Consider the following 27979-nt stretch of genomic DNA (forward strand, 5'->3'; position numbering starts at 1 on the left):
ACTTTCTTTAATAAAAAATATATTTTTATCATAATTGATAGGAGACATTAACAATTACACTAGGAAACTATTGTTGCGCACATAATAAATGTCTCGATGTCAGTTGTAGTATTACTACAATGAGTAAACATTAATTGTCATTTCATATTATCATTTCATTGTTAACATTGAAACAACTATTAACCAAAGTTTAATTTATCATTTCACCATTTCTTAATGTGTTACCAATAACTGAACGTGAAAGCAGAGTCTATAGGCAAGATTTTGGTGTCAAAAGCCGTCTGTTTTTTGTTTGGTCAATACAAATTCGACTACAATCACATTTTTGCAGCCTTTGGCTGCATGCAGATAGACAGTCAAGAGCAAAAGAACCCATCGACTATCATCTGGCAATGATTTCACTTTTTAAAAATTAAAAATTACTTAACATTCCTATGGAAATATGTGTTTAGAGGTTCGCCAACAACTCCCATTTTCGTGTCTCAAGTTACTAATCAAACTGTAAACAATGACTGGCACACAGAAGAGGAAGCCTGAACCCCCAAAACACTGGATGTCGCTCCAGGGGCTAAACTGTCGTCAAGTGATGGGATGACCAATGGGAACAGATTAAATTGCATTAATTTGGTTATTTTGTTATTTCAAACATTTAGAAGATTTTAAATATTCTAATAAAAAAGATCTCAAATTCAGCCACATTGCCCAGTTCTAATACAAGCTATACATTGTAACTAAAGTCTGCGGTAATTGAGGACGCTGATTTATCAGGGTGTAGGTGCAGTTTCCCAATCTGAGCATGACATAATTTCAAACTCGCCCTCATGGAAACGTGGTCGTGTGTTGGCCAGTGAAGATGCAGCGATCTGTTCACTGAGGGAGTAAAAATCTCTCTTTACAATGGAAGATAACTGCCAGCAGATGAATAGTTTTGTGTCCAAAATAACATGATTTTACTGTGGAAAAGATGACAGATGACAGTACTGTAAGGCAATATGTAAAGAAAATGCTTGATATAAGTAAGTTCCCTTTTACTGTAAACAGTGACTGTCCACAAGCACATCTCCTCCAGAGGGGAGCTTCTTGTCAAGAGTTCATTATAGAAAAAGTTTCCACTCATCTTTTTGCAGAATCAAGTGATGACTTGATAGTTGTAGGTAAATACAATGTATAAAACATACTCTCAGGTTCGTGTGGATACATAGACATCTTTGTATATTTGTGGAAGCACAGACAGGTCAGTCTTTGGTTCCACTGTAAAGTGCAGTTTCTGTGGTGCAGCAGTGTCAAGTCTTTGGTAGTTGGGAAGAGGATCAGAGGCACCAGTTTTCATCCTCTTTCACATAAAAAAGTTTGAATTTGCTGTTTTAACAAGCAGTCTCTTGTAATCCACTTTTCTTGTTGAGCCCAAACTGCTCTCTATCTCTGCCAGCAGAGCAGCAGAGATGTGACGAATGTGGCGAGAGCCACCGTGACGTGTTTCTGGCTACCTCTGTGCCGTCCCGTGCAGTCATTGTGATGCAGCATAGGCCTGTCGCTGCTGTCTGCTCTGCTGTGCTCCGACGGCTGGCTGCTCGCCGAGCACTGCACCAGGGGCATCTGGTAGGAGGTGGCCCGCTTCTCCGGCCGGTCCGGGCTGGAGCCGTCGCTGGGACGCTGGCCATTGTAGAGCAGGTAGCGGCCGTGGGCGTCCTGCTCCATGCGGAAGAGCTCGTACTCCGTGTGGGGGAGCCGGATGCCCAGCGCCACACAGCCGTTGGTCACGGTGACGTCCTGCTCCACCCCGACCTGCCAGGACCCCTGAACGCCGCACTCGTTACCATTGAAGACGTTGAGGAGGGACGTGGTGGCCAAGTCCATGGGAGTTACTCTCATGTGGTTCACTAGAGGAGGAAAGACACAAGGAGATCTGTAAGCGCCAAGAGTAAATCCTGAACATCCTGCGTTTGATGGCCTCCAGAGTAATGATGTAGCACTCAGGGTGGAGTAACCCTCAGAGAGCTGCATTACAAAAGCAGCTCAACTCAGCCAGACTTTCTTTGCATGAACTCGACAAAACTTAGAACCTTGATCAGAGATAATAGGTATCACAGTGGTGGTTATCAACATACTTTCTTATTCAGGCTCTGTGTGCGTTGACATAAAAAGAAGCATTTGATGCATCATTTGACTCTTCTTCTGCACACAAGCCGCCCACTTAAGTCAAGATGAGCAGGGTTTTTATAATGGATAAAAAATATACATTACAGCAAAAAGCAACTCTACTGCTACAAATAAGACTAGAGGAAAGCTGGTGCTGGTGTTATCACCTGAAGCAAACAGAAAAATAACGCTGAGGTTCCCATGACAACACAATGCATTCAGTTTGTGCTGCTGTACTATGGTTTCATTCAGTGAATTTACATCTTCCTTCAGTTTAGAAGCCATACAGCTCACAAAGAACATCGGCAAGAAAAGAATCGTGATGCTTTTACAGCTGAACAAAACCCGCTCCCAACCAGGTTATACGTTTAGCATAAGTTACCATGGTGATCTGACAAGGTTAAGAGAGCCATCTTTGTGACACTGAAAAATCTGACTTTAAACTCCACATACCTCGCTAACACATTATCTCGCTTTGTAGTGCACTCCTCAGGTGCAAAAAACTCTAAACTTTCAACAGGATGATTCACTGAAACAATGTTTTTCTGCTTGTTGTTGCAACCTGGACCATATTTTTGTAATTTAGCCATGGTTTGTTATGATAACTCACCAAGATAACAGACTTTTTTCACAGCAGCCACACATGAAATAGTAAACACAGGTGTTACCAATAATACTAATTAAGGTTCTGCTCCATTCATACTGGAAAGGTTCTGCAACACTAGAATGGGACCTTAGCAAGTATCCTTGGTAACACCTGCGTCTACCTGCCATTTCATGTTGCTGTGAAAAAGGTGTATTGCAGAGATCAGGGAAAACGGTTAACAAGTCAACAGCTGAGCCAAACTGCCTGAACCATTTTGTTTAAACTTAAAGGGGATAGTTCAGGATTTTTTGTTGGTGTATTGTATGAAATACTTGCCCTTAGTTAGTGTGTAACCTACAGTAGATGATGGTTGCACGCCTTCAGTTTGCAGAAGCACGCCTACAATTTGGAGTGTTTATTTTACTTTGCTGTCAGGCAGCCTTTTCTGATGGGAAACAGCAGTTCTATAAGCCAAATATCGCTCTCTCCAAACCAACCCGAGTCCTTTGGCTAAAACAGTCATTTTACCACACAGTAGTTGCTGCTCGACCGCTGTCTGATCAGTGAGTTGGTTTGTGTTGTTGTGTGACCTCCTGTGTTTTAAAAGGTTAGCCCAGATTCACCAAACTAACAAACAGATTGAAGCAGCAGCGGACCAGCACCTCTCATATTCTGCACAAGAAAATGACTTAAATTGCCTATGGAGTCTGGTTGCTTGCTCAGAAAAGGCTGTCTGACAGCAAAGTGAAGAGATGCAAATATTCTACATACGTTTAGTGCACACTTAAACTGATATGGATTCTTTGCTGCTGACCCTGTCCACAGCAGTGAGAGTTTTATAACATGAACGCTGACCAAAACTGGGGAAATGGCTAACATGCCTCCATCTGACAGTTACAAATCTGCCTACCAGCACCTATAAAGTCATATCTTATCTTTTTTAATCAGAATACAAATCAAAGAGTATAAATGACCTGTTGTGGTTTTGTTTTTATGTGTGGGGTTGTTTCTTGGCTGGGTGTAGTAACCACTAACATATACATATGTAGATGCCACATTGGCCTGTGCATTGTAAGGCAAAATTGCCGCCATTTTTGTTAGGTCAGGACCTGTGAAGAAATAAACGTAAACAGGAGAGGTGCATTTTTTTTTTGATAAAAAGCACTAAAATGTTTAAGGAAAATGGAAGCTATGTCTACAGAATGCAGCAACATGCTGAAGCCGTCAATGCGGTGTCTGTATTTATATCTAAGGTAGTAACCTCCCAGAGTCTCTGCTGGTGGCCTGACATCCTGATGATGAAGATAAGACTCCAGGAAGTCACTGTACATAATACCCTGTCCCCAAAATTGTTGTTTTTGTACTTGGGGTTTTGTATGGATAAAAAAAAAACAGATAACTTACTAAAGTACTAAATATAAACTCTATCCAAACAAAAAATGCTGCATGTATCATGTTTATTATTTAATGAAGGACTTTTTTTTTTTCAAGTTGTCATTTTTCTTTTGTTTATCACTATAAACATATTGTGGACTGTTTGATTTTTTGGCATTGTTTTATCCCTATTAATTATTAGGTTTTAGAGATGTTGATAGGCAGAATTTACCTGCTGGGTATGGCTACATATAGCAAGAGAGCAAATTATTTCCTTATTTACTTATTGTTGAATCATTCCTTTAAATTTTCTGACTGTTAAACAGAACTGGTTACATTTACCATTAAAGAACAGGTAGAGTCACAGTTAAGGAAGCAAGTGTCACCAGAAGAATCAGGTATATTTGTACAGTTTAGCTTCTAAATGCATTAGAGCTGCAACAATTAATCACTTAATTGATTATTAAATTAATCACCAACTATTCTGATAATTGATTAATTGGTTTGAGTATTTCTTTTAAGAAAAAAGTCCTTTATGACAGTAAACTAAACATTTTTGTTGTGGACAAAAAGAAGACATTTGAGGATGTCATCTTGGGCTTTGGGAAACACTGATCATCATTTTTCATTATTTTCTGACATTTTATAGACCTAACAATTAATTGAGAATTAATTAGTTGACAATGAAGATAATCATTAGTTGCAGCCCTAAAATGCACACGTCAAAATCTACATAATGGTTTTGTGTTGGGGAGCAGACTGGAGTATGATTCTGTTAGAAATGCTGCAAAGAAATATCTTTTTTTTTATCATCTGAAACATATTCTCTTGTGAGAACTGTTGGTATTTAACCACAATATAACCACAGCTGTACGACAAGAAAATATCAACCGGTTACCTTTGAAGACAAACTCCGTCCCGCCCATGACGCGGGTGGAATGAAGGCCTCGGCTGTAGCGTCCGCGGGCGTAGATGGTGAAGGTGGGATGTTTACAAACGGGGTCGGAGTAGTGGTAATAGTGGCCCTCCCAGGTGTGGTTGTTGTCATGGAAGATGAAGTGTCTGGTGAGGAAAAGGACCTCAGGGCGAACCTCGCAGCGCTGACTCACCCACTGACCGTACAGCCCGACGGTCAGGTCAGCCCGCGGCGGCAGGATGGGAGGGTGGAACTCATCTGAGCGGTAGATGATACGACAGGCGATGCAGCCGTGGTCATGATTCTGGAAAAAAGATGACGGAAAGGTATGATGATGAAATGTGACCAGTAGTAATGTAGTTACTTTTCAAAAGGCAATAAATTGTCAAACCTAAAAAAAGTTAATAAAAATTGTGCCCTACTTCAGTTCACAACACTTTCAAAAAGCACAGTAGAAAATATAAAACAAAAATATATTTACATTTAAATAAAAACATTGTAATGTGAGTATTGTACCAAGTGAGAGAGAATTTGGACATATCTATATTAAAAATTACTCAACATGATCAATCAATTATCACAATAGTTGGTGGTTACTTTAATTAGTAATTAATTGTTGCAGCTCTAAAGCCTTGTTTTTAGCCTAGCAGTTGTTAATGACCATGCATCCCCAGCCGGCCACTAAAGAGGAGTGAGGATTCAGCAGTCAGTGTAAAACAAAATAAATATCAGTCACCACAACCACAAGAGATCCTTCAGCATGCAGTCAAATGTGCACAAAAAATACTACATATTATATACTGCACATTAGTGGTCCAGTAATATGTGAGCTTAGCTGCAGACACACATAAGACTGGAATTGTTGTGATAACAGACACTAAAGACTGACTGATGATCTGACTGATCATCACTGATGGGAGTAGATAGTTTTAAAAATCTCACAATGATATACCAGCTGAGTTTTATGTGTGTTTTTGATATGATCACAGTGGTGGGGTTCCACTTTCCAGGGCTGATAAAAGCCTTGAACCTGATTCTTTTTGTTGACTCTGGGACACAAGCTGAAAACACAACTGACAAATCAGTCACCTTATAAAGTTGATTTGGCAAACTGTTGCTATCAGCTGTCGAGGCTGCAAATTATTTACAAACTCTGAGCTGAAGTTCCTGCCGAACGTCACTGTATGAAAGTCTGGTCCTACGAAATCTGTCAGCGCTGAAAGCTTTTTTAATCCATCATCTGTATTATTGTATCATGAAATCCACATAAAGGACTTCTGGCGTCTGTTCAGAGGTGAAGGAGGAAAAACTATTTCCTTCAGTCTGAACCTCTCCAGTGTTGGACGCCGGACAAGGTTCCAGCATTTTCTCAGGGTGATCACATCATTTTACCGTAAAAGACAGATGTCTGGTCGAGCTGAAGCCGTGACAACAGGAAGTCACACAGCGAACAGAGAGCAGAACTTTCATGCTACTGACAACAACAACAGCGGGACGTCTTTTATTCTGCCTCATATTGACAAAAAAAGGGTTTGTAGATCTATAAATGACCGTTAATCATTTTGTAGTCATATCATGTCTGCCTGAGCAGAGGCCCAGAGCAACATGTGATCACGGGATCCACAGACAGGACAGCTGTGGGTCTCTGGCTGGAGGAAAAAGACCAGAGGGCCTGACGGAGACGGAACTGGAAGCCTTCAGACTGTGTTCCGCAAAATCTCTTCCAAAGACCAAACTCCAGGGAGGCGGTGCAGTTTCTGTTATTCAAGGGTGGTCAAAATTTAAGACCTAACCTCCCCAACCCAATCACTCTTTTCCCAGACAACACTACGTCCGCTAGGGATTTATGGGGAGTTAGGAAAAAAAAAAAAGAAAAGAAAGAGAAAAAGAAGTATCAGTACAAGCTACAGATGAGATAATCCCAGTGCAGCTCCAGAACCGCCTCAGAGTGAGAGGTTAATGGGACGACTGGAGGAGAGGCCTCCTGTGAATGCAGCTCTGAGACTATCAGAGCAGAGTGTATTTTTACGGGTGTGTGTCTCGGCACTTGTGCATCTGTGTTTGTGTGTATGAGTAAGAAATATATATGTAGCTAGGAAAAAGAAATAAATACAGTGCAAGGAGAGAAAAATACAGCCTGTGCACATATTTTCGCGTATATGAGAGTAAAAGAAAAAGAGAAGGTGGGAGAGTTTATGTTGCAGGTGTGGAAAACAAGTTCCAGATCTGCAGGAAAAATGCCATAAAACCCAGACAGCCTGTGTGAGCTAAGGAAAAAAAAAAACACTACGAACATGTCTTCTTTCTATGAATTTCTCACCTGAGCATCACTGCTCAGCCAAGGCAGGGAGTAGCACAATGTTTCACAGGACTGTGTAGGGGTGATTTATTTATATAGCAAATACATTCTAATAAAAAAAGATCAGTTATTAGTTATTGTGCTGCCTAATGTCAGACAGAATTGTCAGCTTATTACACTAAGTGTCCATCTTCAGTCTGGCATTGACTCCACTTTTATATATGGCTTGTAGCTTTAAAACACTTTGATGACTGTGATAGTCTGGTGATACTGTCTACTAAAACCAGCTGCACTTTCTTACTCTAATCCTTGATGTTCAATTATGTGTCTTTTTATATGAATATCGATTAAATGATTTCTAATTCGAAAAACACCATTAGCATTTACTATAAGTTTCCCAATAAACACCAACCATGAAGGCAGGACAGCCTGTATGCTGCCTGACAGACAAGACTCAGGGAGAAATTAGGCCCACAAGGACAAGGTGTTGCTTGCTAATGAGGTACTGCACACTTAAATGTGTTTTCATAACTTTATATATATATAAAAAAGCATTTCATGGGTTAAAAATGGCTCAAAACATCACCTAATATTTTTCATTACGCTGAGCCTTGTAAAGCCAATGCTGAGATTGAGCTGGCCATTTGGGGGGTATTTTAAACGTCTGTTGGCTGCAGCACCACCGGAAAGCCTCTCAGCCTCTGAGCCACTAGCATTAACTCGGCTACCTTCAACACAGGTACAACACAGAAGCCTTTACAAAAATGGCCACAAATGTGCTGCTGTTAAAGCTCCAGCAGACTCTCTGTTTCTAGTGTTTCTCCAGGGATACAGAGTCTGACAGCAGCTGTCCATGGTTGGTTAGCTCCGGCTGCTAGCTGTTAGTGAGAGTTACCTCTCACGTCACATATTATTACATAGCCACAATGCCCTGGACACTACAGTGGTTGTCCTGTGCGCCTTAACCCCTTTCAACCTTTCATTTGCTGTGTGAGATACCAACACATTTGTGAATTAGTATAACAATTCCAGGCTACTCGAAAGCCTAAAAATATTTCGTTATCATCTAAAAGGCTGTGTTCAGACTGATCTGAGCTCTGTGTGGAAAAGCTGGATAATCAAAATATTGGCAGATAATTTTTTTTTCTGTCAACTGACTAAACATCAGCTCTGACAGGGATAAACTGAAGTGGAAACTGAGCAGCCCTCACAGCAAATAAAAGAAAATGATCCTGTAACCATTCTTAATTTGAGTGTTTGAAAGCACGGACGAGCTGTTCTCAGTAAATGAACTAACAATAAAGCCTGAAGCTTCACAAACTTTGTGTCTTTGCCACAGAATGAAACGTCCAACTTGTACAAGCTTGTGTTGCAATAAATTTTTGGTTACTCATGTTGGAAGCAAAGCATTTTATATCCTTGCTGGAGTTGAAGTAAAATGAGGAAATGAGGAAGGATATTACTGCCCTCGCTTCATATAAATTACATTTATTAATTTCATTTTTTTACTACTACATTTGGCAGGCACTTTTGTCTGAATTGACAGACAAATGAGGTGCCATCCAAACCACAGTAGATCAAGCAGAATTAGATCTGAATTTCACTTTGTTTGGCAGCCATCTTTCATTTGGGCATTTTGAGGATTACCACCACAGTTTGGGGGAATATGATGTCCAGAAGCAAACTTTTTACTAGGAACAGAAACTACGTAAGACTTTAAAACACTTCTTTGATATCAAAGACACTACACCCATGTTTTTCCTATGTTTGGCATCTGCTACACCAGCATCTCTCCTGTGAGGTGAATTCATAATAAGAGTCTTATCTTAGACTGACTAGCTCATTGCTCGAGTTTTAAATGCATTTCAAAGGCTTATAAAGTCACAAGAAAGTATCAAAGAACAACATGACTTGAACTCAGGAAAGCATAACACAACATCCAAACTGAGTCTTGCCTTGAGGGATATCATGTAAAAACATAACCACCAACACAACAACAACAACAAAAACAATAAAAAAATACAGATCTCTTCTTAACAAGGATCATAATCAAGTGGTCATTACTCTGCCTCAGTGACGCAGCAGCGAACCAGCCAGGCGACAGAAAACAGAAACAAACTTTAAAGTCTGCTGCCCTGCTCTTGCATCACTGCTGAGATCCACCCAATAACCACAAATGAACATGCTGGCACCAGCAAATGTTCTGGACTGGGACCAGCTCTGGGTACACCGCTTAAGATTAATGGATTGGATCGTCACCATGGCAGTAAAAATCCCCGAAAAGAAACCATTACAACCTCAAGAGATGGTCGGATTTAGTGCTTTTTGTGCAGGAAGGAGTGAGGCATTTTCTACCACCGTTTTCACCAAAAACCTAATTTACTGCATGTGCATAGTTGATGGTCAACGAGGCCCAAAATTGACCAAAGCTATAAAATTAGCCAACATTTACGATGTTCAAAAATGCCTATAATGCAGGCTTGTGTTATTATAGAAGCATATTATGATGCATAAAGGGTCAGTTCACCCAAAAAATGGAATAATTCCACACTCATCTCTACAGGGATCTTCGTGCTGAGGTTTCGACCTGACCAAGACTGCTTTTTTCTGCCTCCACCCATACACAATGGTGCTGAATGGAATTCACGTTTTAGTTTCGTTAAGGAAAAAAGAGATTTAAAGCGCCATTAACATATTATTTGGGGCAGCGTAACAAGCTGTACACATTTTCATCTTGTTTTTTCATCTAACTGATAATCTATAAAACACTTGATCATACACTCATGTTTGCAAACACAACCTATGAGATGTAAGTGAATTAAATGCTCTGTAAAGCTGAGGGAAAATGCAGAGTTGAGTGATAAACTGCAGAGTAATGCAACTATTCTACCTTTAAATAACAGCCTCAAAATCATTTTGATGCCACACTGACTTGTAATAGGGTTAATGGTGCCTCTGTCGTTCTCACTCTGGGCCCTGAATGCCCCGGGGTTTGAATTGAAAAGCACATAATACTTGACAACACTAGTTCACTTAACATGAACTCTGTCACTGATTTTGGTGAAATTGGATCATATTTTATGGCGAATATATTTTCTGGTTTTGCCTCCAATGTCTGGCTGCTCTGCCTCAACTCATTCAACTAGCCTAAAGCAACGCTGCTAACTGTAGCTGCCATTAGCTAGTTAGCTTAGCTGTATTGCCCAGACTTGGAGTTCAGAGCACTGAAGGAGTATTTCTGGTGTTTATACTGATAGCAATGGAGCTTTGACCCTCCACATTAAAAGTTAAGAAGATAAAAAGAAAGATTAACAGATCAAGACAAAAGAAGATGTCAGACTGGCTTTTAGTCGTCAGTGAAAGCTTTATGAAATAAATAATATTAGCAGGCTGGCTAGGTCTTGTGTACTTGCTGCCAACTAATTTGAAAATTCATTAATCATTTCAGTCAGTTTTCAAGCAAAATTATCAAATATTTGTTGGTTCAAGCTTCTTAAATATAAGGATTTGCTGCCTTACTTTGTCATTTATGACAGTAAATAAAGAGTCTGGGTTTGGACTGTTGATTGGAAAAAAGAAAGACATCACTCAATTGAAGACTTTGGGCTCTGTGAAACTGTATTGAGCATTTTTCACAATTCTCTTTGACATTTTATAGAATAAACCATTATTAAATTTATAAATAATTGTTAGTTGCAGCCCTAGTTAGCACAGATGTTGACTCATTAGTTCTTTAATCATATGTAATGTAATCATAACAAATGCACGTGTGCAACTTTAAAACTGGAGGTGCTGAATTACAAGAAATACCAGATGTTACATAATGGTGCATTAAAGACAAAGCTAGTTATGTTTGACTTTTACTGCAACTTTGGAAGTGCACCTAAAAGTCCGACACCCCGTCAACCTTTTTATTCAGGAAAGACTGAGGAGAAAAAGAGCACATGCAACACTTTGATTTGAGCCTCAGGCATGCATGAAATCAGATCTGGTATGTGCTCGCTGGAATAATTCATATGGCCTCATGATTCCAAATTCTAGGAATACCACATGTTGATCGCTCCCAGAGATAGGCCGGGTTTCACATTGCACCTCTGAGGGCCAGAGGAGCTTAAAGAGCGCGGCTCTGGTCATTACAACACCACAGGGGAGCTTGTCTGATCACAGCTCCTTACTCCACACACTGTTTACATTCTGATCAGCAACACCGAGCCTCATCATCCCTGTACAAATGGATGTTTATTTAGACAGCGGACCTGAACAGGATTTCATTGTAATCTCTATCGAGGGTGACAGTGAAAACATCACTCTAGGGTTTCACCCAGCGGGGAAACTGCTGCTCAGCAGTGTAAATAGAGAAATTACACCCCATACGCACGGTGCAACAAAGAAAAGGCTCTTTCTTAATGCTGGATTAGAGAGATGAAATCAGTATGTGCACAGTTTTTGGTTTCTACACGTGCAAATGTTTAGTGTGTAAGGTCAGGATTGTTGACATACACACCGATCCTAATCAGGCTGGGATTAAAAGTATTTGTCTTGGATGGCTGTTTGTTGCCATTGACAGGTGGCAGATTGTATCACAGGATGTCAAAAAATTACAATAACTAGCATCCACAGTCTTTTTCCGATCAGTTGATCACTCTGATACTTCATAACAAAACATGTAGACCTGGTTTCAAATTCTGTTTTACTCAGGTCTCTTCACAGCTGGTGCAGGCTACAATCCAGATAATCTGTCATACAAGAACTTAAGGTCATGCTTTTCCTGGTGCGTGTGGTCTGTACGGAGGCTCGACACACTGGAGTTCACCAGGGACCCTGCACTGAGCTCAGTGTGCTCAGAACAGAAAACAAAACTCTTCGTCTGTCTGGATCATACATTTTAATAAATACAAACCACAGTGTCTGCAGATGAGAGGAGTTCTCAGCTCATGTATTCTAAGTCTGTCTGCAACCCTCCCCAGGTTAGCAGTGATGAAAACCACAATTTACAGGGACATGGACCTTTCATTTTGGAATCAATGACAACAAACTCTACTTAAGACCACTACAGATACCACTATTACTTCAGATATTCTCATTGAATAATAGTTGCAAAGAAACTTGCACGGCCTTGTCACGGGTGGAATAATGTCTACGATGGTGCTAGAAGAAAAGCTGGATCGCCAAAGTCAGTAGAATATGTTATCTGAGATTTCTAAAAGTTTGCAATCCATCCGATAGTTGTTGAGATATTTCAGTCTGAACCAAACTGGTAGACCAAACAACAGACAAGCAGACCTTGGTATCTGTAAAGCTACATAAAAATCTATAACTCAGAATTTAGAAAAGTCTAAAAGGAAAAAATAAACACTTTTGTGCTGCAGAACTCATTTTTTAAATGTTTCCTCTTCTGGTTATCAGCCCACAACCACTTAGAATTATCTTGTGATCTTTCGGGAAGAGAACTAGTAATATACAGAATTATAGCAGCTCTAAATAAACCAACATTTTCACTCTACAGAGACTGCAGCCACATTCCCCCTCATCTAAACTCTAATTAAGATTCAATCATCAGGGACTTACCTTGGCATTTTGCAGGGCCATCTGGTAGCTTGATGGCTTGTAGTACAGCCTCTGGGATGGCTCCGTGTGGATGTCTCCTAGAAACAGCTCCTCCACCAGGTGGTCCAGGTTGTGATGCAGGTACTGCTTCTCGACCCTCAGCAGCTGCAGCTCGTGCATGGCAAAGTTAAGCTCCCTGGAGCAGTCAAAGCCACCCTCCTCGCTCCACAGCTCATAGAGCACGTTGGGCTCCCAGGGGCCCTTCACAGCCCCTCTGCAGCTGCGGTTGAACCTCTGGCTGAGTTCTTTGGCCACGGTGCCCGTGTGACAGACCATCTGGACTCTGTGGAGGTGGTACTCAGCCTCTGTGCCGCCGCGGATGATCCAGGAGGCCTGGCGTAGACGCAGACGACCCCGGATCAACAGGGTGTAGGTGGGTTTGGTGCAGTGGTTGTCCTCATAGTAGAACTGGTGAGCCTGGAAGGTGTTGTTGGAGAAGAAACTGTAGGAGCGCGTCAGGAACTCCGGGCCTGGTCTCACCTCACAGCTGTAAAAGAAAAAACAGAGGAGGGTGAGGAGATAAACACCATACAAAGAATGTTCACATATATACCAAGATGTTTTAAAGGGCAGTTCATCCCAAAATAACAAAATACATATTTTCCCTCTGGCCTGTAGTGTTTATCCATCTAGATAGTTTTGGTGTGAGTTGCAGAGTTTTGGAGATATCAGCTATAGAGATGTCTGCCTTCTCTCTGATATAAAACACACATAAATATTACCTGTTATGCAACCATACATGTGAAATATTAATCATAATGTTAACTAACATTAACCTTTGTCACAAAACATGTGCAAAGCTCAAAAGCTAACATTAAAATATAAACATTACTGTAAAAGCTAACATTTGCATGGCTGTTGCAGCAACAATACATTCAAACACCTTTTCACAGCTCAATCAAAATCAGATCACTGAAGATGGTCTCAAAACAAATTAAATCACATCCCATTCCAGCTAGGTGCTTATTAATTAATACTAATCCTTTATACTGCAGAGCAATGGTGTGTAGCCTGTTTTTCCTCCTACCTCATGTCAATTTTCTGATTTTGAGAGGTGAGTTCCCTCACATCACTTTACTGACTCTCAGATGCAAACTTCCTGTGCTGCCAGCAGGCATGGACGACTATACAATTAAACGTCCCCACCCACGCTAGTCGGCACCAGAAATACTAGTCGTTTAAAATATTTAAAAATGAAATATTTGTCAATATTTGTTTCATGCATGATGCCAGTTATCTGTTGCCGCAGGGCACTAGTCGGGGCTGCGGCTCTGTCAGACGGCAGCTCCTCTCACCTAGCGCGTATGAACCGATCGCCGTGGCAACACCGGATGTTTACGTCAGCAAAGTCGGACAGATAAATGTAGACTGTGACAGAATAAGCTGATATATATATTCACTCGACTGGAGAAACGTGACCACATTAAGCACAGACACAGACATAAACCTGCAGGCGGAGCTGCTGCTGCTGCTGCTACTACTAGCTGCTAACGTTAGCCACACTGTGTGTCAGGCTGGAAGCTAACGTTAGCCACACTGTGTCTCCAGCTGGCAGCTAACGTTAGCCACACTGTGTGTCAGGCTGGCAGCTAACGTTAGCCACACTGTGTGTCCAGCTGGCAGCTAACGTTGGCCACACTGTGTGTCCAGCTGGCAGCTAACGTTAGCCACACTGTGTGTCAGGCTAGCTGCTAACGTTAGCCACACTGTGTGTCCAGCTGGCAGCTAACGTTAGCCACACTGTGTGTCAGGCTGGCAGCTAACGTTAGCCACACTGTGTGTCCAGCTGGCAGCTAACGTTGGCCACACTGTGTGTCAGGCTAGCTGCTAACGTTAGCCACACTGTTTGTCAGGCTAGCTGCTAACGTTAGCCACACTGTGTGTCAGGCTGGCAGCTAACGTTAGCTCTGGGTCCTTTACCTGCAGACACTGTGACCCTCTTCGGTCTGAAAAGGTGAAGCGTAAGCGTGTAAGGTTTGTATTGCACAGCGCGAAGTAGCGCGCATTTCAGCGGCATTTAAAGTACGATTTGGCGATTGAAGACTGATTAACGTCTTCAAATGGCTCTTAATACACAGTATTTTTTTCGGACAGTGTTTAACATTATAAATTAATACATTCTGCCTTGTGTTTTCTTAGTGACTATTCTAAATTACATTTTGCATCTAATCAACAGAGAAATGAGTTGCCATGGAACATCCCTAGTACACACGCTCAAGCAAGCACGCCTGTGGTGGTGGTGTGCAGCAGTGAAATGGGTCCCCGCTGCACTGCCACTTTCCGCCGCGCACGTTCCGGACGTTGTTTGGGCTATTCACCGGTATGACGGTATATGAAAAATTCATATCATAACGAAAATAAAGACCGGTTTTCGGTACGAACCGGTATACCGCCCAGCCCTACTCACACCAAAACAATGTAGCTGGACAAACAGTTCTACAGAAGGAAAAATATTATTTTTGATTTGGAGTTGACTACCTGGAGTGACCTTTTACTCCAAAGACCAAAGTATACAATTCGCTCCTACAAATATTGTTTGTTTGTTTTTATTCCATATTATATGCATCCATTGCTTTCAATTCATTTCAGTTTAGTAAGAACATCTTTTGCAGAGACTTTGAAGAGAAAAATTGCTTGGGAGAATGTTAAAAGCACTCCTTTCGGGTCAGAGTGAAGTTATTTTTGTGTGGTAATGCAGACGCCAACAGGAAATGAATAGAAAACTCTCATTCTTGTATTGAAGGATACTCAGCACCTCATGGTTTATGATTTGGCATTCTTTTTACGAGCTATGGATAAGACAAAAAGCTGAATACTGAAAAGGATCGTGTGAATTTGGACAAAAACTAAAACAAACTAACAGGACAGAAAGTTATGAAAGTTTATTTTCTTATTGTACAAGCATGAAAGAACAGTAATCACTGTTTGAAAAACAAGAAATCACTCTATAAACTCAGTATGTCTTGAGCAATGTCCACACAGTATTGTTTTAAAAAGAACATGCAAGTATCATCTTTTATCTAATGATAGAAAGTGACCTGATAACATATAATTTAAACAGTTTCTGGTTATATATGTTTTAATGCCCTTGTTTCAATATAAAGAAATGGTTACATTGGATATTTTATGTCAAAACATCCTGTGTTCCTAGAAAAAAAAGACGCACAGAAAACATTAAGGCCATAAGTCCATGTTTTTTTTACCTAGTGGACACCCAGTGACCCTCTACATTTGGAGGCATCTGCACAGTAATTCGGGCTCCATTATGAAGGTGCTTCAACATGTGTTGACACTGGGAGTCTTTGACCAATCGGCCAAAGGTTTTCTCCATGGAAAGACGGCTGGAACGTCCATCTGAGAAGTGAAGAGAGGAACCTTCAGCCCAGCCTGTGGGAACAATAAGAAAACCAAAGGTTTAGCTCAGGTCAGGTTTCACCATTATTCATCTTCTTTTAAGCATGAGTGTTTGACAACAAAAGAAATAATATAAAAGCAAATATTTGAGCATTTCAGGATTCAAATTAATTGTTTAAGTAAACTGAGGTGCAATATGTAAGATTAAGAAGAAATTTACATGTATTAATTGCTTTGATTGATTTTTATGTAGCTAAAGGAGTCTGGATGTTTTTTTTTCCTGGGAAAGTCCTACAGGTATGATTTTTATGTGACATTTACGCACGCTTCAGAGTGCCTCGCCTCTCTTTCGCTCCTTTACAGCGCCAACAGTGTGCACCACCAGCTAACGTTAGCTTAGAAATGGAGTCTGCTAATGTCAACAGATGACTTAACATGGATTAACTGCCAGCTAACTAACGAAGCACAATACTGTCTGGAGAGGATGATGGCGGGTATTTCACTCCCAGGGCTGTTCTGGCTGGTAAATTTACTAGCTTACATTTGCAAATTACTTTAGTCAGCTAACTGTGTGAAGCAGTCAATGCCAAATAGAGAGCCATCTAGCAAACTGTAAATCTAAGCTAAGCTAATCTTGGTCAGCTAGTTGTAACCTAACATGCTATGCAGCATGGATCTGGCATTGGTTTCTTTTCTTAGCTGATAAAGTAATTTCCAAGCTTGTTAATATCGTGCAGCCAATGGTCCAAATAAAATGTATAAACATGACGGATAGCAACTTTATTCATGTATATAGACAAAACAAACAAAATAGATTCAAGACAGAATTGATGCTGTACATGCCTTTCAGCAATGTTTGAACCTCAAAAATTTGCCTCATTGAGGTTCCAATACTGAATAAATGATGAGTGAGTTTAGCAAGCTTGTTTTCTTTTAGGTCTTTACATCCTAATAAATGAAGCACAACTGCTTTTAATGGCAGCTAATGAGACAGTTAATTACACTAAGATCAAATGTAAGAATTCGTCTTGTTAGTTTGAATGAGCTAAGTGAAAGCATGAAAGCAAAACTTCAATCAGTCAGGCCTCTTTGAAGTCTTCAGAAGGGTTTATTTGGTCATTTTGACTCATGTCATCATCCAGAGATCACAGGACTTTATCACCAACCTGCGACATTTGGTATGAGTGGAGCCATTATGGGTTAATATTAGCTGAACATGTGGTGAAAAAAGCGCACATGTCCAAGTTGAAGAAATGATTGTTGGCTTTCTGCTGCTACAAAAACACTCAAACTCTCAAAAACAAGCTGCAAACAAAGTTGAAAAGAACGAAAGCAGCGCTGACATTTGAAAACTCTCAGTTCCCACCCTGTCCTTGTAACCTCGATGCACCACATGAAATAACAATACATTCAACAATGGGCTGAGCTTAAGGGGATAAAATATCGGAAATGAAAGCATTTTCAAAGCCTGCAGCCAAAGAAAAGCCTTCAAGCTCACATTCCAGCGAGGATTTATTCCATATAATACTCTAAATATCATCAAAATCTACCTTGAAATATGAAGACTTTGCCTTAAATTCTTTCTGTTGGACCCGACTTGCCCGGCAATATCATTTAACGTCTTGGAATGCCGCTGCGGTCGCTGCTGTGCTTTTAATTTGAGACTAATAACACAGAGGGAGGAACAAAAGCGTCTGATTAAAAGAAGCCAAAAGCTCCATGAAGAACAAAGCTCCATCCAGTTGTTTTACGCCCAGCAAGGCAGCAACTATGTGTGTTAGGCGAGGCTTGTGTGTAAATCACCACATCATAGCACTGCTCAGTGGAAACACTGGACAGCGAGGAGACTTGATCCCCTGACTCAGCTGGTGGCATTAGTAACACTGCTCTGCTGGATGGAGCCGTGTTAAAAATCAAAGAAAAGGCTTCACAGTTTGCTGCGTTTTATGTGCGAGTGTGTGTTTATGTTCGTGTGCGGCTTTTTTTTTTTTGTTGCACCTGCAGTCACGCCTGAGCTGGGGGAAAGGCCCTGAGTGGCTGCAAACAGCTTGTTGATCAGAGCAGAAGCTACCAGTGATTGTGTGTGAATTTAAAAGGAAACCTGATGATATGTAGTAATACAAACACACTTTTAACCTCACTGGGGTTTCCACTGATCAAATATCGCCTCAGCAGGTGAATTTCAGGGTAGAATGCACACACATGAACACAAGTGTGTTGTGTTATCATGCTCAAAAGACAAATATACGCCTGTATGCTTGCAACAGATACACAGACACACAAGGCAAAGTATTAAAACTACAAATATATGCACAACTAGAGCTGGACAACGAACTATATCCACTGAATCACCAACATTATGAATCTCTTACTGACATACTTTTGCTCACATGTTCACAAGTGTTTTTTTAAGCTAACCATCTCCATAAATCATAATGTCTATTTCATAGCTATTTTGTTTGCTTGATATTTATCATTGCAAAAGGGTTTTACTCTGTTCCATTTATCAGTGTTGGGGTAAATTTGATATACAGCCTATTTTAAGTCCCATCAGCCATACATACAACAACAAAAACAGAAAGAGTCAATAAAAAAGTACAAATCTGATTCATTTATGTTGTTTTTAGAATTATTTTTGATTGATTTTTCCTTGTTTCAATTTCCAGAAACATTTTAATGATAAAATCTACTTAAATTCACATTGAGTATAAGCATAAGTGTGGAGTGATTTCAGGGATTCCGGTGTGTCTTTACAGGTCTCAAAAAAAAAGGGAAGGTGAGAGGAGCTGAGAAGAAGGTAAATTTGAGGTGAGACAGAAAACTCAGTTACAGACAAACCTTTGGAAAGCTCTCAAGAATCAGCCATGTTGGATTAAAATACCACTTGTTATTAGCTCTAAAACATTATGAAAATGTTATATTAAGACAAGAGGGTGACAATCAGACAGATGGAGATGAAAGATGACTAATCTCTATAAACAGATATCTGTGTATGAATGTGAATGATTTTTTTCTAAAAAAGGTAATGAAAAGCTAAATTGTCATCAGACAACAGCCAGTATGTTCAGAGATTTAATTTTGGTCAACATTTTTTCACCTCTTTCGCTTTCCACACAGACTCAGACATATTTGTAGATGCTGCCTTGCCAATTGCTGCTGATACTGATTTCGTCAAGACCAGCCTGTGCACAAATACAAGTAAACCAAAGCCAGTTTAAGCAGAACGCCTCCGATACCAAAATCTTGTCCTTTGCTTTAGGAATGTCACAACAACCAATATTTGGTAGTCAACGCCAAAAAAATGGTACTGTGAAAAAGTGTCAGAACTCGTCTTTTACTGTACCAGAGGTACTGGAGATGCAATTCTTCTTGACACAACAGCATAAACTGCATCAACACTTACAGGTGTTCTTGTCTGCTGTTAAATGCTAGAGGAAGGAGAAGAACGGCTACCAGCACTGAATAATAACAACGACATGTGTCAGGTAGTGATGTGCAGCTGCAGCAACGGCTCTGCTTCAACTTATCAAAAAAAAAAAAAAGTAGTGGGGTTCAGATCAACTTTCTAGAAAATAACATGGGTTACGACGGGCGGGTCAAGTGACAAAACAGTGGTTGGAGTAAGTATTCATGACTCCCAGAAAGACTGCGTGCACTAGTCCTCCTACCTTGCCCTCCGTCAAACTTAGACACACTGACAGCAGTGCATCCAGTGCGCTCTGTCAGCTCAGCTGATCGGTGCTCACAACACAACAAAACATGTTAAATTCTGAAACTGTGGACGTTCCTTTTCTACACTGTGCAGCCAAACACCAGGCTACAAAAATACAGTATAGACTTACAGATGTGTACTACTATTCTGTTAAAAATAACTATTAAAATATAAAAGGAGACACAGGAGGCAAAGAAACACAACAATGGCAGAAATTTCTTATTTTTGTCTTTACCACAGTATCGAATTAGGTATCGAGAATCGTGGAAATTCACTAGTACTGGTATTGACAACTACATCTCTGGTATCATGGCATCCCTACCTTGTCCACAGATTCTGCATTCATATGCAGATATCTGTTTATAAAGTGTATATATGCTCTGGATATCTTGAGGGTCCATATAAAGCATTTTTGGTCTACAGACTCTCTTGCTGATGAATAAAGCAATTTGAAAACATTAAAATAAACCAAATCAGAAACCTTGAAATGTAAAACCTCTCCAGTATCTTTAATATCTACTTAGTTTCCTTCCCAGCTCCTAAACAAATCAGTGACTTTCCACTTCTTCTCACTTAAAAGCATGTGCAATGTTAAAAAGAATATTTAGCGTGCATCATATTTGGCTGTTTTTGATCACAGCTGTGGGTAAATGAAGTGTTTCTGATGTTAAACTGTGCAGCAGCAACAGCTGCAGACTAACACTTGTTTTAGATTCAGTTGCGGCTCTGTGAAAATATCAAAATTATGATGAAACATGAGCTTTATTTAGAGTAATTTAAAAAACTGTGACAAATCTTTTTTACAGAGAGTTTTATTACATCAAAGTCAAACGAGAACTGAAAATGGAAAACATGCTTAACGGGAAATTAATGAGGAAATGATTAAAAAGAGGTTATGTGTAGCCTGTTTGTAAAATTACTTTTAAAGAGGAATCGTCATACGACTACACATTTAATGAGTCTTGAATGTATGAGTGGTGGGAGCTTTTTTCTGACAGATTTCTTTAAAATAAAAAACTAAAACTCTCCACTCATTATGGCGATAATCAGAGTGTCTGGACTCGAACCCTCTTCTGTCCCTTGCTGCTGCTGCTTTCCCAAACTGCTGCTCTCTATCTAAATCAAAGTGCCCACAAAACTCCCAGAGCCCGAAACCACAGAGAACATTTCCAGTTGGCCCGATCCCACCAGTGAGGTAACAGCACTGGGACCCCTGACAAGCAGAGAGACTCCACATCGTTTATGGGAAGAGAAAAATCCACAAGTGCCAGAGCAGAGACCAGACAAAGGGCTGTTCTTTGTGTTATCTTTGCATTTGGCAGCAAACATGTTGGACTTGAATGCGGTAGAGAAAATAACACTTAAGGAAGAGTATACTGGTGCTGGAGTATTTTTTATTTTGGAAGACTTTTCTACTCTACTAACTTTTTGTAATTCAATGCAAATTTATCAGACAGCTGTAGGTATGAGTTAGTTTGTGCAGACTGGAATTTTATATTCAACGTGAAGTAAAGTTATAAAATATTGTTTTTGTTGGGTTATAAGAGGTTATGGCCATTCTAGTGGCTCACTTAGATTACACTACAGTGGTGTTTTGAGCTAAATGCTAATCTAAGCATGCTAACATGCAACAGACAGTCAAGGAAAAGAGCAGATATGAGCCAAAGAAATGAGTTCTCAAAGTTTTGACGAGACATTGCCAATTTAGAGAGCCAGCATGCGATTGAGGGAACAGGAACCCCAGGACCTTGTCATAGGATTTGTGACTGGTTTCAGCCTCAACCAGAGTCACAGCCTCAACCAATAGCAAAGACATTCGCCTCAGCAGATGACGGCCACTTGCCTGCATTAGTGTATGTATGACGGGGCCTTTAGGCCTCCATCAGTCAAGAACTTAGATGTGTCACAGTAATAATTCCTATCATCTGGCACCTGCTGAAACAGCAAAAATTGGAGTTCGCTATAACAGAAGATTATTTAAGAATTTTTTTCAGTGTATAGAATTTGCCTCTGTATTGGAAAATGAGTGTGTACAAAGTACTGCATCTAGCGGTGAGCCTGCAGATTGCAAACCCGTTGTCTCATCCTCCCCTTCCAAGAATGTAGGCCACAAAACTCACTCAAAACTAAGATAACAAAACACAATAATTATTATTTTCAGGTGATTATACACAAATGAAAACATACTTATGAATATTATATTACATTTTTTCCATATTCTGACATTAAATCTTACATGCTGGACCTTCAACGGAATAATAATTTTGTATTTAATGGCCATTCAGTCTCGTCTGAAAGTCCATTTAGTATCTTTTCTGAAGCTACTGAGCTCTTCTAAGGCTTTGTATTTCCAAGGTCAAGAGTGAATTCTGAAACTCAACTTTTAGGCCAACATGCACAACGGGACACTTTGGACATCTATTAGGTGAGGCAGGTGCGTTAGAGAGGGGCAAGTAGACCAAAAAGTTGAACTCTCGCACGCTATCTAACTTGTAATATAACATTTGTTTGCAACGTCAGACATTTGAACATCTAAATGGCAGAAGTCATTTGTCGATGAAGATCATGCTATAATTCAAAGTCCTAGAACTCTGACTAAAATGACCCGAAGGGTCCATTCTTCACCATCAGCATTTTTCCTGAATATTCTGCCGACTTGACTTCTTTCTCCACCACTTAATGAATCACCACTGCTGATACAGAAGTGAGACATGCTGGACTGAATGGTAATTAGCATCATTTGTGTCTCCTACATCTGTCTTTCCTTCATCTTTCCCCTGTTGGTTTATTTGAACATGTAAGCACCCTGTCATCCTGTTGCTGCAGTTTGTCTCTGTTTGTCAAACTTACTGTATGTTGACATGATTTCTAAAATGTTTCCCGTGATATTAAATGATTTTGCTTTTTTTGTCTCTGTAGTCACAGTACTGACTATTTGGTATCTTTGGATTTCTCTTAGTTGTCTTGTGTTTCTTTAAAAACTCAGACATCAAAGTGTTGATCACCAGACAGCTGAAACATGACAGTGGAGCCTCACTGATTTACAGTTTAAGCTTTTCTTATAAGCTGTTACCAGTGAAACATGTTGATTTATTTATTTTGCAGAGATGCCTGGATTTGCCATTTGTTCATTTGTTTTTTAATCTCACTGCACAATGCTTTTATAAAACCCATTCATGTTTTACATGTTGTATATATATGCAGCATATGACATATACACATAGCGGCATACACTGCATGCATGCAAATAAATAAACAGAGTACATAGCCTAATTTTTTTTTTTTACAGGCTGCCTTTTTATGTATTTTTGACTATTTTTTCCCTTGATGTTCCAATATTTGCATTACCAGAACTGACATTTATTTAAAATCAATTACCTCAATTGTCAATTTATGCAAATAACTTGTCTTTGTGCAGTCTAATTCTGTTTGCATGCTCACTTGCCTTGAATTGCCCCTTGAGGAACAAATTCAATATTTTGAATGTTATTGAATTTTCAGTGGAGTTCAGGCCTACTTTTCAGTACTGACGATAAGGATTGCCCGCTTGCCTGGGGAAAGTAAAATGCTATGCTGGGCAAGTAAATCTGGCAACTCATTTGCCCGACTGAGCAAGTGGGGAAAAAAAATAATTTATATTTTGAAAATCATATAGTTGTTAGTACAAAAAAGCAGAAGTTTTTTTCAGTCTCTATGAAGATTTTCCACTTTTCTTTGTTTATTATCATATTGAACTGAATATCTTTGGGTTTAGACTGACAGAAGTGACATTTAAAGACACTGACTTTGAGAAACTGTGATGGACATTTTTCACTCTTTTATAGATGTTGCAGCCCTAAATTATACATGACAGTTAACTTTAATCTTTGAGGTTATTTGAAAATAAAACAATTTAGACAGGGGCAAGTACAATTTGACTTGGGGCAAGAAGATTTCTGACCCACTTACCCGACAGGACAGAACCTTGACTGTGACCTTATTACTTTTGATTGTAAAGTTAAGTCTTTAACGGTCAAATGTCATGTCTTAATACATGTCAATGCTCCTTCACAAACACATTGGAGTGATCATTGTTAAAAATGTTTATGTTACATGTTTGAGTTAAACAGGCTCCAGACTTTCCTCTATTTAAACTTTATATATCAATACTGACCTCAAAGATGCAGGGATAAAGTTTGTAATTGCTGTTAAAATGTTTAAATGACTTTTTCATATTACAGAGTTTTCTCTATTATTGCTATAGTTTGCCAGTTTTGTTTACGTCTTGTGCTGGCAATGGTAAAAGGCAGTGGTGGAAAGTGCTGAAAATCTGTACTCAACACAAGTACAGTTACATTTCTAAAATATTACTCAATTAAAAGAAAAGTACAGGTGTTTCAATCATTTTTGAGACACTGCTTTTTAGAATTTCTCTGAGTATTAGTTACTTTTTAACCCTTGATGTTTAATGCATTATCAACAGCAGCATTTAAAGAGGTTTCCGTTTCATCAGATCTTCAGTCTGAATCTCTTCCAACTCTCTGCTCTGTTCTGCTCAGTCGTCACAGTCACCTCTACAAACTGGGTTGCAAACTTTGGGCATTTTCCTTGAAAATGCTAAGAATTAATCAATAATCTATAAAGATACAAAACATGTTTTTTTTTTGTTTTTTTTTTACATTTTCTCACCTTCAAGTTTCCGTATTTAACAAAGGGGGTGCAATTTCTGCAATGTTTAAACACTATTGATAAAAATGTCCATGAAAACATTTATAATTAGTTAAATTCTCAATAGCAATTAATTGATTAATGATTGATCATTCACATCCTTACTTCAAACCTGTGCTGCTGCAGTGTTTCGTCCATATGTCACTGTTTTCATTGACCCATTTGTGATCAGATAATCTTATCTGCGACAAAAATGCAGATGAAATGTTTGGATATTAATTCAAGTTATACTCTGTACTCAATTATGATTTTAAAAGTAATTAAGCAGATTACAAGGTGTAATGCATACTTAAGTATGAGTAAAAGTATTGACTTTAAAATCTACTCATTAAAGTACAAGCACTCCCAAAAAATACTTCATTACAGTAATTTGTTACAGTATTTGTTATTAGTTTCTTCCAGCCCTGCCAAAACATGAGACACTCACAGGCACCTTCACATCTTGGCAATCCAAGTTTGCCACCACAGGAAAAAGGAAACAAAAATAAACATCAAGCTGAACATAAAAAGTTGCAGTTAAAAGTTATTACTTAAGAAAACAGTTTAGTCATCTTCTTTAATAACAATCCTGCAAACTACTGAATATTTACAGATGTAATAAAACTTAAAGACCCTGCAGAGGCCAAGCAGACGTCCTATTAGACTCATATCAGTATCAGCTCCACACTTCTCTCTGTGCATGTTTCTTTTTTAAACTTCTCTGTTTAACTCTCTGAAGGCTTACTGAGGTTTTCTCCCCCCTCAGTAAATTTACAGCGCTCACTAATCCAGGCTGACAGTGCATTTTCATTGCCTCTACAGAAAGGCTGCAATAACACACCACCTAATTGAACGTTAGATTCACTTAAACACACTTAAGGGTAAGTGGAGTCCAAGAAATATTGTTTTATCTCCACCCGCTCATTTGAAGTTGCAGCCAAATGCTGCCTTCCACTGTCACACTGCATGGCAGCAGATGGATTGGGTCAACTGCAGTCCCATAATCCTCTACTGCTCAGACAGGGTTTTCATCAGGAATGGGATGTTTTAAGTGGCTCTTGACTCTCACACTGCTTTCATCTGCAGCAGAAGCCCCGGGGAAGCTTTTTATTGCCTCTTAGCCTTCAGACATGTTCATCACTGTGGCATAACGGATAACTTAGCCAGAAAATATTAGTATTATTACTCCTCCTTTTGGACACACAGACACAAACACACAGACATGATGGTAAACAGGTGTGCTGAGGTGGAGAGGAGCATGGCAGGTTCCTCTTTGACATATGCTTCACTGAAGAGGAAGAAAACATTTAAAAATCTGCTGGAATTTCTAAAATAGACATAATTTAAATGATCTCATCCATTTTTATAACAGGGCTCTATTTGGTACAACATATCTTATTTTTCAGGCTGTATAAGAATTTGTTTCTCCATGCACACGCGGAGTAAAAACATGTTTTTCACTAATTTTGGAGTCAGAAAGTCTTAAAACCTCCAAACTGGATCAGAGTCAGTTTCTTACCCAAAAAAGCGATGAGCAGCAGTGCAGATGTCGGCCCCATTCCGCTCTGCTGGGGGACTGAAACGAGCCTCACTGGTCTCACTGGCAAGATCAGGGTTTCCTTTTACGCAGCGTCCTTGTTTATTCCGACACAAATCCTCACATTTTGTATCCAAAGCGTGGAGGAAACACGCCTGTGGTATCCGTGCATCATAGGAAACACACCTCCGCTTCGCTGGAGAGAATAAAAACCGCCGCTGTACCTGAGATTCAACACGAGAAACCGGTGTAAAGTCCAGACTTTACTACAGGAGTTTAAACGCTGTTGTTCGGTGTTGAAGTGAAGCAGCTCGGGTGCTTTTTACGCGCGTCCTCCGTGCGTCCTGCAGGAGTGTTTGTACGTGTGTTCAGAGACCGGACTCAACCTCCTCCCGCCTCTGGAGAGATTTTATGGGCGTGGAGTATGGAAGTTTTATCCCGTTAGGTGCACACTGCAAAAAATCGACCATGTCTACAAGGTGTGTGATCAACCTGGAGGAGTTTTAAGTCTTAAAATTAATTCAAATAACTTTCATCTCACTCTTACCTAATGCAAACTTTAATTATACCATCATAGTGCTAAACACATACTAAAAAAATATAAACCCAACACTGTTTTTGCTCCCTTTGTCATTATTTTTTTTCTTTTACTCCCTACATGTATCAAGTATCTGTACTTTCCACTTTTTACATTTTCAAATCAGGCCTGTTGCTTTAGTTTAGTTTAGTTTAGTTAAAACAAAAATAACAAAACAAGACATAGCAAGATGAACATAAAATATGTGACAGGATGAAAAGAACATAAAAGACATAAGACAGGGACAAGGATTAAAATAACTTAAAAGATGAAAACAACGTAACAAGACAAAAACTACATAAAAGTTGTAACAAGATGAAAACCACATAAAAAGAGGGCTTTTTGAACTTTTATTCTTTGAGAACATTTCAGAGCCTGAACTTTTTCACTTCTTTTTGAGTAAAGAAGTTGAATCAGTACTTGAACTTGAGTAAAGAATGGGAGTACTTTTTCCACCTCTGTTTTTTAGGCACTGAACTGTGGCTATACATTGGGAGCAAAGTCATGACCTGCCCTACCCGCCCTCTGATAGGCTCCTATTCATCACTTTCATTGGTTGGGTTGGTTAGGTCCCGGCAGGAGGAGTGATCTGTTAGAGGGGCAGAGCAAGGTGGGTTCTGACTTTGAGCTCCAGGGAATCAAAAGTGGTATGTGTAGCCCTGTGAAACAGTCATGTTTCAGTGCCTAATAAATGTCTTTTTTCAAGATCAAACTGTACATTTTAGAGTGGCCTTTTATTGTGACTGCTCCAAGTTACACCTGTGCAATAATCACTCTGTTTAATTAGCATCTCCATGTGTCACACACAGTCGAGTGGACGGATTATCTTGGCAAAGGACAAGTGCTCACTTACACGGACCTAATTTTGTGAACATAAGAGAAATAAACTCTTGAAAAATGAGAACAAAAACTTAAGTGTTGCATTTATATTTTTGTTGGGTGTCTAAATACTGTATTTTAACAGTATTTTTCAAATAAACTCCCTGAAAGCTGTGTGAATTAAACCAGATTTTAATTCCATTAGTGACTCGGTAGAGTGACTTTTTTGCAGTGAAGATATATATTCATAACCGTCACGGGTTTAAAAAACATCCCAACTCTTTAGAAAGATTTTTCTTTTCCTAATTATTTCCAAACAATTACCGGTAACTTAACCTTAAAATTTGACAAGGTTAAAAAAAAAAGAGGACCA

General features: G+C 39.5%; 1 protein-coding gene across 1 annotated transcript; it reads right to left on the bottom strand.

The window, feature by feature from the left end:
• Positions 1-905: 905 nt before the first annotated feature.
• Positions 906-26580, bottom strand: LOC146317861 (protein APCDD1). The gene is made up of 5 exons (XM_084732975.1): positions 26193-26580; positions 16125-16308; positions 12883-13408; positions 4998-5319; positions 906-1880 (listed from the first exon to the last, which is right to left on the bottom strand). The coding sequence occupies exons 1-5, from the start codon at positions 26230-26232 to the stop codon at positions 1417-1419; spliced, it is 1536 nt and encodes a 511-aa protein (XP_084589101.1). The 5' UTR covers positions 26233-26580; the 3' UTR covers positions 906-1416.
• Positions 26581-27979: the final 1399 nt, after the last annotated feature.

This window comes from Lutjanus erythropterus, chromosome 12 (genome assembly GCF_056507025.1).
Source record: "Lutjanus erythropterus isolate fLutEry1 chromosome 12, fLutEry1.hap2, whole genome shotgun sequence".
Classification (NCBI taxonomy): Eukaryota; Metazoa; Chordata; class Actinopteri; order Lutjaniformes; family Lutjanidae; genus Lutjanus; species Lutjanus erythropterus.

Excerpts from the sequence above, each read along its gene's own strand:
- LOC146317861 (XM_084732975.1), bottom strand. The coding sequence starts at position 26,232 with ATGGGGCCGACATCTGCACTGCTGCTCATCGCTTTTTTGG. Across the intron at positions 13,409-16,124 it reads GGTCACTGGGTGTCCACTAG|CTGTGAGGTGAGACCAGGCC; the intron begins GTAAAAAAAACA and ends TTTCTTTTACAG. Across the intron at positions 1,881-4,997 it reads GACGGAGTTTGTCTTCAAAG|TGAACCACATGAGAGTAACT; the intron begins GTAACCGGTTGA and ends TTCCTCCTCTAG.